This window comes from Lasioglossum baleicum, chromosome 11 (genome assembly GCF_051020765.1).
Source record: "Lasioglossum baleicum chromosome 11, iyLasBale1, whole genome shotgun sequence".
Taxonomy (NCBI): domain Eukaryota; kingdom Metazoa; phylum Arthropoda; class Insecta; order Hymenoptera; family Halictidae; genus Lasioglossum; species Lasioglossum baleicum.
Genome location: NC_134939.1, coordinates 14,421,109 through 14,435,687, shown reverse-complemented (window position 1 = coordinate 14,435,687; position 14,579 = coordinate 14,421,109). Strand labels below are relative to the sequence as shown.

Here is a 14,579-nt window from a genome sequence, read left to right as displayed (position 1 = left end):
TTTCACCGTGACTCCCCTCATCTGGCATCACTGGTCACATCTCTATCTCGCAATTTATCCACCTGAAGGGTAACTTATAAGAAGCCTAAACTATTTCGATATCAGTTTTATAGTATTCTTTAAATTGATTTTTCTCAAATGCTGCATTTCTCAGTTGTGTCCAGTGTTCCGATATCGTCCAAGATTATTCGTGCGATGGATGGCCGCTGGTGGCGCTTTCAGCCTCAGTAAAGTAAGATTCTCGATAAAATAGGGTACCTCGAGCACCCCGCAAAATTTGAAAAGATTTGTATGATTTGATTCTGAAAAATGAATGTATAACATGTGCATTTGAGTATATTTTGTAACTTGTAGGACACGTCCTCAAGTTTTTTTGTCTGAAACAGATTGTTTCGATACTTCCGCGCCAATATAACTGTCTCAAGGCGCAGGGCACAGGGCTCCACTACCTCGTCATCATAGATACGTTACTGTTTTTTCCGCGCAGCGCCTCTAGCGGCCATCCATCGTACGAAAAATGCTGCACGATATCGGAACACTGGTTGTGTCACTTTTACTGCGGAGTTGCGATACGTATAAAGATTACACTCGAACAGTATATCTTGTCGCGTCAATCACACATTGTCCACAAACTTTCTCGCTGTGCCGCCGTATTGCGTCAAATATCGAAGGGTGCAGTTGAAATCTTTCCAAAGGTTTGCCTTCGTCGAAAGACTGAGTTCGGCAGAGTTCGGACCGTTTTATTTACAAACTAGAAAGAGTTGTACAATATTATGCAATCGTGACTGGGTTACACGTTCAGTGTCGTCGTTTCAAAATGGTTATAAAGCTATCCATGTTACAATGACAAACGTGTCGCGTATTCAACCAGTTAAAGACATCGAACAAGCCGATATTTGAAGTTCTATTTACGACATTTCTTATTTCCAGGTTCTGTTCGGATTGCCAGTGGTACAATATTCTGAACGTGTCAATCGAAATCGCAGTGCGCATCCACCTAGCTTGCTAAAATGTTACACTGTGCGCAGGTTTGGCCTTTTCCTCGGAGAAAGATCGCGGATCGGTCGTTGAAAGCGGTCGGAGTTGCGATCGTTTCGACGTGAATACGTTATTATCGCGACGCTACACCCGACATGTCCGTTTGTCGATGAACACCTGCTCCTCGACGACGGCCGTGTCTCCGAAAGAAACCGGCCTGCGTCGAGTTCGAGACAGGATACGTGTTGCACACGGTATGCATCAGTCGTGTAATCGGCGTTTTGGCAGTTAGCTTTTCGGTATGGCATGCGGACGCGATATATCACTGACGAGGACAGCCCTCGTCGTTAGTCCGTGTATCGACGTCGACGGCGAAATACACGCGTCGCCGTGAACCTGAAATGGTCGACGCGTTGACGAAGAACGTCGCAACACGCGAGGCACAATAGTCAAAGTTGTACCCTGCTTATGGTCTTGCTAGATGTTACGAAGACGCGGCGTAAATGCGAGAGAAGTCCCTTCACGGTGCCGCTGGCAGTGTTGATGGGCTTGCTAACCGATACTTTCAAACGAGAAAGACACTTACAATTAGATTTCAGGCTGTACGGAAACTACACGGTTTTTCTTTTATCCTCAGTGATCCTCCAACTTCCGGGAACGTTTCATCCCGAGTGTGCGTGTAGACGACGACGCGTCTGTTCGCCGAAATCATTTCTAATGTTGTATCTTTCGTTTCTGTCTGCAACTTTCGCTCTTCCCTAGATGTATCCGCTGTCTCTTATCGCCCATGATCAAATAACGATCGAGACACGTGGACGCTTCTTCCGCCTCTAACAACCTTTGTGCTACGAAATCACGCTGCCAGCAGCAGGTCGGCCAGTTGATCCGGTTACTTTTATTTTACTATTTCCGATGATCATTTGGTTATACCAATACAACACCGACAGTTCTCCACCTGTGCGCGTCGTCCAAGTGTGCCCGTTCAAGAGGTATAAGAAGAGGGGTGGCCTCGATCTGGTGCAAAGCGTGGGAAAGCATCAGCTTTCAGCTCGTGGCTGAGTGCGTAGACTGTCGGGACGTCCTCGTTGTAGGGGATGCACGAAATTCCGCGTTCCGTGTAACGCATACCAGTGCCATACGTTGGAACGAAATGTTCAGGACTACTGGCAAGTGGTACCGCCGAGTTCTGTTCAGCGACGTTGCGTCGTCGTTCGCTAAGGCATACGATGAATTCGGGTACGCAAGGTTACGATTATAGACCCGATGACGTTTTACAATTGTCGAAGGATTATATGCCGGCGCGGCGGTTTGCTTGACCAACAAGGGTTCCGGTTCATGTCACGCTGCCGGTGAAACGTCCTGGTACAAGACTCCCTGATAGCAAGGTCTCCCGACGGAGCCAGCTGCGTGCGACTGCTATCGCTGCCAAACTGACAATGATGGCGAGGGGACCTTGGAACTCTTGGGGATGCGACGCAGCTCTATAAGCGCGTGCTTGCACAGCTTATGGCCCGCAATATCAAAATGGCCAAGAAGCAGCAGCTTGGTCCTGGATTTCCGGACACCCGCGGATTGCTTGGAATTGAAATTTGCTTGATCGTATATTTCGTAGAGACTCGTTATTCCACGTTCACTGGGCATAGCTCTCGACAACGTTTTTCTAGCTACGACAGATATACATATACATAGTTGCGGTACTCTCGTTTCGGCTGTTGCTTTCCTTCGCAATTCGAAGCCAAGTGATCGAACTAAGAATACGTGATAGTGAATCTTGCCTGCGAGGATCGTTCACGGAATTACTTCGATTATCTCTAGCTTTTCCTCTGTTTTAATTTACCGATTTTCTGCGACCGCGAAACATATACTGCCTCCCGTAGTGGTCTTCCGTTGTTCCCTGACGACAAGACGCGTGCCATCTTGGTCGTCGTATCTCGACGTCATACTTGCGTTTCGCATCGTGCGGCAGATAGGGAGGGAGAGTTCGTCTACCGGCATTACTTTCAACGTTAGTTACTCTCTATCGCCTTCGTCTGTTCGCGCAGGAAGCAACTCGACGAGTTCAACACAGCTTAATTTTTTTCCCCTAGAACAGTCTTGCTTTCCTAAATAGAAATTTCTCAGTCCTCGTACACGAACAACAAAATGTACAACCGATAAAAACCTGATCCCCGCCGTTGTTCCTCGGGATCCGCGATTTTAGGGAAATCTTTACAAGGCATCGGCCCCCCGCGTCCTCTGTAACAGCCGGTTCGCTCGAACGGAGAACAACGCAATGGCCAAAGCGGAGGGCTGCTCTGGCAGACCGTCAAACGCTGGACGCAGTCCTTGCCAAGACAACCACCACACCGGCAGATACACGGGAAACGATCCACCAGCTTCTCTTTTTTGCTCTCTTGTCATTGTTTTTGCCGGTCCAGATCTATAGATTAGGATCTACGAATGATGCGCCCCCGTGTGTGACGCGTATACAACGATCTCCTGGAAAATCACACCCGGGCGATCAACGAACAGAGAGAACACGAAAAGATTTCACCCGGTGGCTTCTCTGTACCTCCTCGAACCGCCCCTACGTGTATAAAAGTCTCTTTTGAACCGCGAAACCACGAAACAGATTCCCTGCCGTTTCCGTTAGTCGCGCGGTAACATGTCTTACTTGCAGGTGTTCCGTTCAGGCAGCACGATAAATACCTATCAAGCGAATTCTCGTGGCGCGGAATCGGCGGATCGTTCTTTCCTCGTGTCAAGTAGCATCGGATTATCCGTTTGACGCGGGCTTTCAATGATGTGTGTGTGTGTTTGTCTAGGTCGCGGGCCGTCGAATTACTGTTTCCTTCTTATTCCGTGCCGATTCCGACGCAGCTTAAGCGATCAGGTGCACGCAAACGATCGCCAGGATGCCGGTTGATAAGAGGACATTCGATAAGCCGGCCGCGTTCTCTTTCGTATCATGATTCATCCTGATCACTGGATCTGGAACAACGAGTAATTTTGTTCAATTAATCGAACGGTTTGCATAATCGTTTGATCGAGCAAATTAATGAATGGCAACGTTGCTAGACGGCGCACAGTGGGACCTTTCGTCCAAATCGGAGACAAAATCAAAGAACTTTCGATAGAAATGAGGTAGAGCGATGAAATTTTTTAAAAATTAAAGCTGAAACATTGCAGAATATGGGAAATATAGGCAGATTATGGTAAGAACGTTTTTTAACATTGAGAAAATTCGTTAAACTTGTAATGTTAAAATAGTAATGTAAATAATACTTTATTTTCTGACTTCCTTCAAGTACGAATACTCGGAATAAATCGCGAAAAATGTTTATTTTTAATTTTTTCAAGTAGTTTTACAGATAATGCTATTGAACGGGGAAAAGTGCAACGTTAATGAAGTTTAAAAGACGATATCTCTTTTGCGCCAACGTGCGCCAACGTGCCCATGAAAAATAACGTTTGTAGATATCTAAGTAAACAATAAATGCAAGGTTCTCAACTGCGGTAATCTGCGGCTTTGGGTTTTATCTCATGAAATGTCGGTGACAAACGCGTCGAAGAACGCTCCACTTCCTGGAATTATATTTCATTTTAAATCTATTTTTTTTTTAAATTTAATTTAAGTGTAAAATGTATTATTTATTTTTTAATTTATTTATTATTTTTCGTGCCCAATTGTAAATAAACGTTACCTGTATATTTTCCCTTAAATCTTGTACATAAGCGTATACTGTTTATTTCATTTTATTTTGTTATAAATAGATTCTATTCGTCACCGAATAGAAGATTATTCCGATTAAACCTTGCAGATTTTGTTGAATGAAACCCTTCGAGAACAGTGGGAGCGTTTAATAATTAAAAAGTCTGAGGATCTGAAATCTATACCTGGTGTGGTGGGTCCCATGCCAGAACCAGACGCCTCTCCATCGTCGTGACCATCTCTGTCGTTATCATCTTCGTCGTCGTTGTCGATGTCGTCGCCCTTTCCCACCTTCCTCGAAGGTGGCCTGTCACCGCTTCCTGAGCCATCTAAAGCTTCGTCAGCAAGCAGTAGTGTTCCACTGTCGGGCGTCGATGCTAATTGAGACTGCAGAATCTGCCGGAAATAAAAGTAAATTCTGTATAAATAAAATGTACATTAATACTAATTGTAATCTTCTAATTAAGGATGTTCTGGAGGTACAATGGGAGACAAAAGTACAGGAAATTCGAAATCCGTCAATATATTGGCAATGGAAGCCATTCGTGAGTATATTTTTGTTTTTGGAGTTTCTAGTTGCGTTTTTTCAAGGTTTAAATAGAGTTTGAAGTGGAATTTTATGAATTCTCCATAAGAAGACGTGTTAAAACGTGCAAACTTTAAGTTGCTATAATTCTTAAACGGTGCAGTGAATCGAGAACCCAAACTTTGGTAATTGCATTAATTTCGTAAGAATTATATCTTATCAAATTTTCAAAAATTTTGTTGCGTTTCTATATACCTCCAGAACATCCTTAAGGTCTTCCGAATTCGTTAAAGAGAATAAGCAACTCTTGTTGATTACACGTTGACTACATTTGCGAAATGTGATTCTCCTCTTTTTATTATTATTTATTTTATTACTATGTATCCTAGTATCTTATTTTATTCTAATATTAGATATTATTATGCTACAATTATACAATTATTATTCTGCATATTATACGTGGAGGGTGGAAATTATAAAGCGTTACGGACGAATATCTCCAAAAACATTGATAATACGCAAAAATGTTTCAGATGAAAGTTGTTCAGTACCGACGGGGACATCACGTGGTGGGAATTTTATTTTTCCCGGTGCACACTCCAAGGTGAGGTGAAGGTCAACTTCCTTTTTTTTAAATGAAATGTCCTATTCCTTATACCATAGATCGATAAAGTATCAACTTCTGAGTATAAAAGTGTTGACCTTCATATGTCCTAAACCTAATAGTTAACGAGATATTATCCAAAGAATAAATAAAATTGTTTCAATAATATCTCGTTAACTATTAGATTTAGGACATATGAAGGTCAATACATTTTTACTCAGAATTCGGTACTGAACAACTTTCACGTGAAACATTTTCGCGTACGATCAATATTTTTGGAGATATTCGTCTGTAACGCTTTATATAATTTCCACCTTGTATAATCATATTATTATAATATTGTAACGTATGTATATGTGAATATGACTAGCCTATTTAATCATTCGAAAACTTCTTAATTGGAACTTGGAAATTGGTGATATTTCTCTGTTAGTTCGAATGTTGGAGATGCTATCGTAATTTCAATTCTCCAGGCGTGGCTTCACAATGACACACGACTATAATGTTCCCGACGATATTGAAATTATCGGGGTAGTTAATTTGTTTAATTACATTGGCTGCAGCAACGGCACGAGCTAATTTGCATTTAGCAACTCTATCCGATATGCAAAACGTTGCTGGCTGCGCACGGGTTGCAACTGTGTGTATAGGCATAGGCGTTTATTTTGCTGGGGGGGGGGGGGGGGCGGGGAAAAAAAGTAGAGCCGCGTCGCGACATTCGAATGCACAATGTCTGCGGGGTAGTTGGTCATAAATCATTCATGAGTTCGCATATTGTCATTGTATATCGTTCCGCGTCACCTTCTTCTCGCTTTGTACGATTTCAAATTGGATTACGCAGTTGCGATACGTCTGCCGTTGTCGGCCGTGCAGGTGTTCTACACGCAACAACCAGAAGTCGCCGGTCCGACTTCCAGACATGTGAATTAACGCGAGCTTAAGTGTTAGAAGCTGTTCCGTAGCGTGACAGGTAAACTAGAGAATCGCAATACATACATTTGGCGTGCAGGTCTACGTTAAATTAGATAAGTTATTCTGAAAAAGACGAGACCTCCGATGTAGACCACGGAATATATCAACTTCCAAATGTTTTGCGAAACGAAAAGATTACCAAAGTAAAGAAAATCACATGCGACAAATGGATTCGAAAACCAGAAGATCCCCGCTAAACCTGGACTAGCCTGTACAATGCAAATAGTTCTGATTGCTCGTGTAAGCTGATCTGAAAGGTGCCGGTCGCACCTGTTCTCGACAGACGCAGACAATTGGAACCGACTTGTGGAATCGAGCTCACCCACGCGGTCTTTAGTCGGATCTTTCACGCCTTCTACATCTTCGTACGAACGCGAGACACGACTGCACACCTCGTCTGAATCGTATGAATAATTCGAGATTAGAACGTAATTTATGGCCCGCCTGATCGTACGCGAACGTGGAAGTGGTGCTTACATATCGGGTGATTCACCTACCTCGACGACCTTAAATTGCTCGTAATCTGTCTATTGACCGAAATAAGTGTTTCACGTACAAATTGCCGTAGAACCTCGATTAACCAGCCTAGTCGGAGGACAGATAGGTCGGATAAATTAAGACCTAGCGGATGATCGAGACCCGAGGATAGGCTTTCTATGCGACAGGAAGAACTCTTCACAGATATTCTAAAGTTTCTGGTTATCACATTAGAAAATATATTTTTCAGACGCAGTTTTTCTACTTTCTTGGAAAGGATCCAAATTAGGATCGAAACGTTGAAAGTCTAACTAACGTGCAAAATTTGCTTTTTTCCTAAATAACTGATCGAACCGTTGTGCCGAGAACATCAGCATATTATACAATTGACAGGAAGAACGTTTTGCTTCTTTTTTTTATCATACAAACTGCAGTAGAGCCTCGATAATTCGAAAACCTCTATAAGACGAACATTGTCTTCGTTACTAGACTGCAGATCTTTATGCATTTATGTGGCTTCGGAGAATTTGACAAAATAATACTAGAATATTAACCCTGTGCACACTCGGAGCTATTTTAACTCGAAAATGAAACATTTCTTCCGACCTAGAATATTTTCATTCTACATATAATACAATATATTAATATCTTTCTTTGCATGAATATGAAATTGATATAGTACTGCGTACTATATCACCTCGACCTCAACCCCATAGAGAATCTATGGGCTTTACTAAAAAGACGACTTCGGGATTCATATGACTCCCAACCAACTTCAATCACAGATTTGTATGATAGAATTTAAGAACAGTGGGAACAAATATCTCCGGATTATTGCAAAAAATTAGCAGAAAGTATGCCAAAGCGAATTAGTGCAGTTTTACAAGCACAAGGGTTGTGAACGAAATATTAAAAATAAATATTATATTAAATATTGCCAAGTATTGGACGTGGTGCAAAACCGAGTCAAAATCTATTTTTGTTGTCATTGCTAAACGAGGAGACATTAATTATTGAAAAAAATTTCTTAAGTTACTTCTAAGTATGATAAAAGTAATTAAAATGTTGATTTTTGGTTATTCTTCTATATTACTAGCAATAAATAATGATTTATACAAAACTTGTGGTTGTTGGTTCAGTTTTGCTCCTTACTGTATGCAAGTAATTGATCATCTTTCATCTAGCGCTTTCGACTACTGAAAAACGAGATAGTGTACCCCCTTAAGCTCGCAACAAAGAGGATCAGCGTAGCTGGGACAAAATCGTAAGACGAGTTGAGGGGTTAGCCTTGATTAAAAGCAATAGAATGTCGAAATGAGAAGCACGTTTTGATCGGAAACAAAGCAAACCTAGGCTAACGCGAGCCGAGCGACAAATTGCAGTTGGTGGACTCACCTGATGAATGTGCCTCAATTGGTCAATGAGCACGCTTGTGTTTGTATTGCCGTAGGAAGTTGTGGGCAGTGACATTGTCGTTACGGCGAACTCGGGGTTGTACTTCTGTGCCATCAAATTCGAACCCACTATCACCTTTATATACCTGCAAGCAACCACGAAGCAATCCATTAAATTAACTCGCAAGATCCTGCGAGCGACAACGTTTATTGTACTAGTTTATTATAATGTTCATTAATGATTTAACCGCCATTTGTCAACATTGTAAGTATCTCCTATTCGCGGATGATTTAAAAATCTTCAGCATCATCTCGTCCCGGGATGATGCTTCCAGAAAATGCTATTCGATAACACCATAATTAACCCCCCCACCCCACTTCCTGGGGGTGGGAGAGGGAATTATTTCAAAATCTTCAAAGGAAACCCTTTTTTAATAGCAAATCTTGGTTCTCCATTGATTTGATATGATTGGTGTAATTTATGTGTTTTTTTTATGACGTTCAATAACATTGTGTAGTCTTCACGGTTTTAGCGTATATTTGTTTGCCTTGAATGCAAATTAATTTGTAATTATCCGAGCAAGGAGAAACATACAATATAACAAAGCTCCTCTACTTCCCAATAAGAATATACACGGATCGGTCTCCCCTACTGTACTTTTATTCGTTGTAAGTCTCCAATTTGGACATGTCTCTGAAATTCAAATGCATCCTTCTAAAGGATTCTCGAAATTCATGAATGCTACGTCAGTATCAAGTTTCCAACTTGACATGAATAAGAAATAGTGCCGGGCCACTTAGCGAGCCGCGTGTTCGAAGCTATTGTTGCAATGGTGCAATTTGAAGCTATTTGCGTGTAACCAACTGGAAAGCCAGAATCTGAGCGGGACCCGCAGTATCTTGTTGCCGTCAGCGAGCGCGTTTGATATTCTCGAACAAGCCGAGGAGCGCGAGGAAAGAATTATCTGCGAAGGAGATAGGGTGGAAGAGCGGCCGTTCTATTTGCGTTCGCTATTCTCGGATCGTCACTTTTGAAACGCGCGCGCTCATAGAAGGCATCGCGCGCTATTCGTCGGTTCGCTATTCAGCCTGTTCTCGCTCTCGCGATCCGATGCTTGGTTTCTGAACAACAATACTTTGTTTACTAGCAATTGTCGGAACACAGAGACTGCATTCTTTCGAATATCTCGAATAGGCTCCCGAACGGTTTGAATACCTTTCAAACTACACGGACACGAAGCGTTTCAAGGGGTTACATGTTACATACCTTCGAACAATTCTGAAATAAGCGAAACTCGACAATTTCTTTCCTGTGTAAGATCACGTTCCTTTAAAAAGTAAATTTGTTACATTAAAATAAAAAATAGTATGTACTTTCACCCAAACAATTTCTTCATAAATGCATAAAGATCCGCACATTCTCTAGTAATCTATACATATAATAAATATACAGAGGTCATTTGACCGGTCGCGGTGCAGTTAGTGTTAATTATTGATGTGGTGTAAACCTGGGAATCTTTCTCGTAAATCTGACAAAGCAGGGCGCAAATCGGTTAATTGTAAGTGAGCGACCCTTTTATAATTAGGTCCGGCATCCTTGCGGTCTACCCCATAGCAGGCTTCACCCCCATAAACGAAACAGTGGGTGGTGGCCACTAATTTGTAAAGTAGTTGTTTATACTAGGGAAGACGGTGATGGTGAGGATTTCTGTGTCAACTGTCAACCACACACGCAGGTTACGGCATTTTCGGATGCTTTCATACACTACTAGTTCAACAATTGCTCGTTTTATTGTAAAATTGATCATTTACTTACTTGTCAGCATTTTCTATAATATTCTTCTCTGTGGAATTTATAGAAAATGATAAAACTTTTACAAAAATATTTTTCAAAAATATTTTTCCTCATATTTCTCATGATAAATACATTTAAAATAAAAATCTTTAGGCAGGAAGTAAAATCCAAAGAAAATTTTAGAACTACAAAATTAAATAACAGCAATCGTTGAAAACTAATATTTTATTAATACAGGGTGTGGATTTATAGGGTGTGGATTTTACACATACTAATGAAAAAGTACATATGTACTTCCTTTGTTTTTCTTTTTTTTTTACCGCACAGCCACGTCACTGCTCCACTATAAATCCACCCTTACTTATGTGTGATACCCAAAATATCTTCTCGAATTTTCACAAAATAAACAATTTTTTATCGATTCAACTACATATATTCTCGTGTGTAGCATCGCGTAGCTTATAAAAAAGTACATTTTTATTTTTTTAGTACAAAGTACATTCAATTTCGTTTGAAAGGAGAATGCAAAACAGTGGACACTATTATAGTTGGAGAAAAGAAACAGTAATACCCGATATAGTCGATTTAACTAATTTCTGTAAAACCACAACCTTTATTAAAATTATCTTTTCAGACAAATTGTTCCTATACACAAATGGTGTTGAAGTTGGATTTAATATAGCAAAAATTAAATATTAAATATTAAGAACACGATAATATTTAACCCGTCATTGTGTCTTCGTCGCGCAATAAGTTCTAGAATAAATTTATTCCTTTTGAGAAAGTTCAATGTGACGTCTCGTAGCATAGCAGATAAGTACTAAGAAAAGTTTTTCGATTAATATTAAAAAGTAATTTACGGCGCCTACCTTTGATCTGTGCGCAGTTGTAAAACCAATTTGATTAGCTTTGTTCTCTTTCTCTTAATTTCCTTCCACCATTATACAGCATGATACGAGTTACGAGCGAGTCTAATTGTAAGTGCATAATTACAGTAACGAGAAGCTTCATACAAGTTAATTCATATACTGGGTGGGTGTCCCATTTTAATCGATGTATTACAGGTGTACAACTAATAAAATTGTATAACTCTTTAAAAATTAAGTAGCGTTCTTTTAAACTAATTTTTGCAAACGCTTTTTTCAGTATTGCAAGAGGTATGTCTAAGCTAACGAACTTGGCCGTATTTTGTTTGATCTCACAACATTTTACGGCCATAGGAACTTGGCTCCTGTTTACAGGATGTTTTCCACTAGCGTCACAAATCCCGAGATTCAAGGGGAGCTGAACAAGGCAGTTAAATTGATTTCAAGATTAAATTTTTCCTGTAAAATACGTAAAATAACAGGCAGCGACGATCTTTAAGTACCGCGAGTACAAAAAGAAAACGACTGGCAAATTCAAAAGACTCGGCGAGGATGTATATCAAGAGGGAAACATTTTGCGTGTGCACCGCGTTGCAGCTGTTCTTCTCGACGATCCTCAATACCGTCCATTCACGCAGCAGCCTTCTATCCAATATTTCTTCCCCCCTTTCGTTTACATCTGTCTTACTTTCGTACACTCCTTCCTGCTTTTACTTTATTTTCTATTTAATACATCAGTGGCTATGCAATGTTCTCATTCACATTCACATTCACATTCTCCTTCCTCTTTCGTTTAATTCACCGAGGCGACTGATCCAAGAGATACGTCAAACATCTTTTTATAAATATTCTTTAGCAGAACCATCGCAAAGTTAACTGGCAAAGAGTAGCTGATATATTAGGTGGACCGGAATGTTTGCGCTATTTCCTGTGCAGCATGTTTAATATACATATGTATACGGCAGGAAATAAAAATGAAATCTCGCTTGACTCGGCGAGCATGCAATCCTCCAAAGATGTTTCTACTGTGTTCCTCATATCAGTTACATGGCATTTAAAAGTAATGGTGATCTATACTAGGGGCGAATAAAATCTACACCTCTGTTAGGATGGACTGTAGTAGTAGTACGCTTTTGTCTTGTACACGTATAACTCTACACGTGAACACGAAGCGTGGTCTTTTGTGCTTCGAAAATTGGCCATGAAAGACAGGCAGCCACATTTATTCGGACGTATTCGCTCCATTAAAATAATAGTATGCTGTGGATCCGACCGGATGAACAGAAGACTCCGAAAAACTTCCAAGTACACTTTACATTAGTATTTTTTAATGTAGGATTAATATTCTTGTGTATAAGAATGGATAATAGGTTTCTGTGCCGCAGCTACTCCTTCGTTTTAATGTGCTGAGGGCTTAATTTTTTTTTATTAAAAAGGCAAGTTTCGTTTTGTATTTATTGTATTGAAGTAGGTATTTATACAGAGTGTGTCCCAGCTAACTTGATCACCTTAAATACCTTTGTTGTTTTTAAACGAAAAGCCCCATTTTACCATTCAACTTCAGACATTTGACGTATCTTTAAAATTATAAAGATACTCAAGGTGGGGTCACACACACACACACAAGTTAGCTGGGATACCCTGTATAATTTAAAGCAATGTAAAAAATGTAGAATCACGTGAACAACAGTCCTTTGGTGATCGAGATAGAAGAAAAATGGTCTTTTATCTTTACCTTGTATGAAGAATGTTTTTTCAAATTCTGAAATCATAAAAATATGAGAATGATTGAAAATGTTGTTTGTGCGAATTGTGTGTGTGTGCATTGGACTGTATTTGAATCTGTTTGGAAAAATATTCCGCAGTAAAACGTGCATTTCCTCTAGTTAGAGTTAGAGTGCCCTGTTTAATTAAACCGATCGTGGTGCTATTCCGCGAATGCTTAGCATTTTATTCCGTTAAACGCAATTCGCACATCCCTCTACCTGTCGTTGTCTGCACTATGAAACTTCCGGGTTCGCCGAGTGCTCGCCTCACCCTTTGTCCCCATAGACGTAGACTCCTATTATTCTCCTTTTCCCTCTTCGTGTCAATTCCAGTTCGTCAGTCCCTCAATATCTGCCTTCCTGTTCGTTTCTTTTTTCTGCTTCCCCTTCAATTTCTATGTCTTTCTTCGAGTTTCTAGCGCTCTTTCCCCCGGTAACGAGTATAATTCGACGACGATGCAATCTCGCTCACGTACGAACGGGGACGGGAAGAAGCGGTTCGAGGAAAACTGGTCCGGCCCCGATTGAAAGCTATCGAAACGAATCATGCGTCTTCACCTTCCTCTCGGAACATATCCGACTTCGTTTACTTGCATGGAGAACCATTCGGAAGCTCAATGGAACTGGATAAGTTCGTTCCCGCCGTACAGGTTAAAGGTTAGAGAGATACTTTAGTCCAGTAGTTTCGAAAATCAATCTTTTTGTCGTAGCATTTAAAAAAATGGTTAAATAGCTCCCTGGGTGAACGAAAGTATAGTGAATCATTAAAAGAGTCCGATTTTGAAGGATTATCATGAATAGACTGCGAATCTTTATGCATTTATAGCAAAATTGACTAGATGAAATTCAAAATTGTTGAAAAATTTTCAAAATCGAAGTTGTCAATATATGATTTCTTCTCTGTTAAAATCATTAAGGGAAGAAATAGCAATCAATTTAGTTTCCATTTCTTGCAATCGGTGCAGACAATTTTTATTTTGCATAAAGATCCGCGGTCTCATCATCAGTAACCGTCGTTATTAATTAATCTAAAAGTAATCCTAGTCTGACGAATGCCATCCAAGAAAATTTTCTCAACAAATTCGTAATTAGCGTGATATAGCGTGAAAATGGAGGATGTGATGTGACCGAGATGTGGGTCGACAGCGAGGGTATCGAACTACATGTATCTACGCGTGTGTATGCATGCGTATGTATGTTATATTCAAGTGGAATCGGAAATAAAATATTACGACCGTAGAACGAAAAACACGGAAAAGTGGTTACAAGAAATTGGTAAATCGAAATCACCATTAAACTCTGTTTATATTCCACTTCATTATTTTACCCGTTTGTTTTCATTTATTACCCAGTTCGTATTCAGTATATGTAACATGTATATGATTCGCGTTCCCGATTTTATATTTTGCACGAGAAACTAGTTTGCATAGCTTGTTGTTTAAAATTATATAGCAAAGAGCGCAATATCGCTCGCGGTTCGTAAAATCCATCACTTTTTACAGGCACCATC

General features: G+C 40.3%; 1 protein-coding gene across 1 annotated transcript in view; it reads right to left on the bottom strand.

Moving 5' to 3' along the window:
- Positions 1–696: 696 nt before the first annotated feature.
- Positions 697–14,579, bottom strand: part of Dally (division abnormally delayed protein) — a 160,958-nt gene continuing 147,075 nt past the window's right edge. Inside the window, exons 6-8 of the mRNA XM_076433584.1 lie at positions 8,644–8,788; positions 4,855–5,065; positions 697–3,948 (exon numbers count right to left, since the gene is read on the bottom strand). Of these exons, the coding sequence (XP_076289699.1) occupies positions 3,839–3,948; positions 4,855–5,065; positions 8,644–8,788 (466 nt within the window). The 3' untranslated portion in view covers positions 697–3,838. The remainder of the gene's footprint in view (positions 3,949–4,854; positions 5,066–8,643; positions 8,789–14,579) is intronic.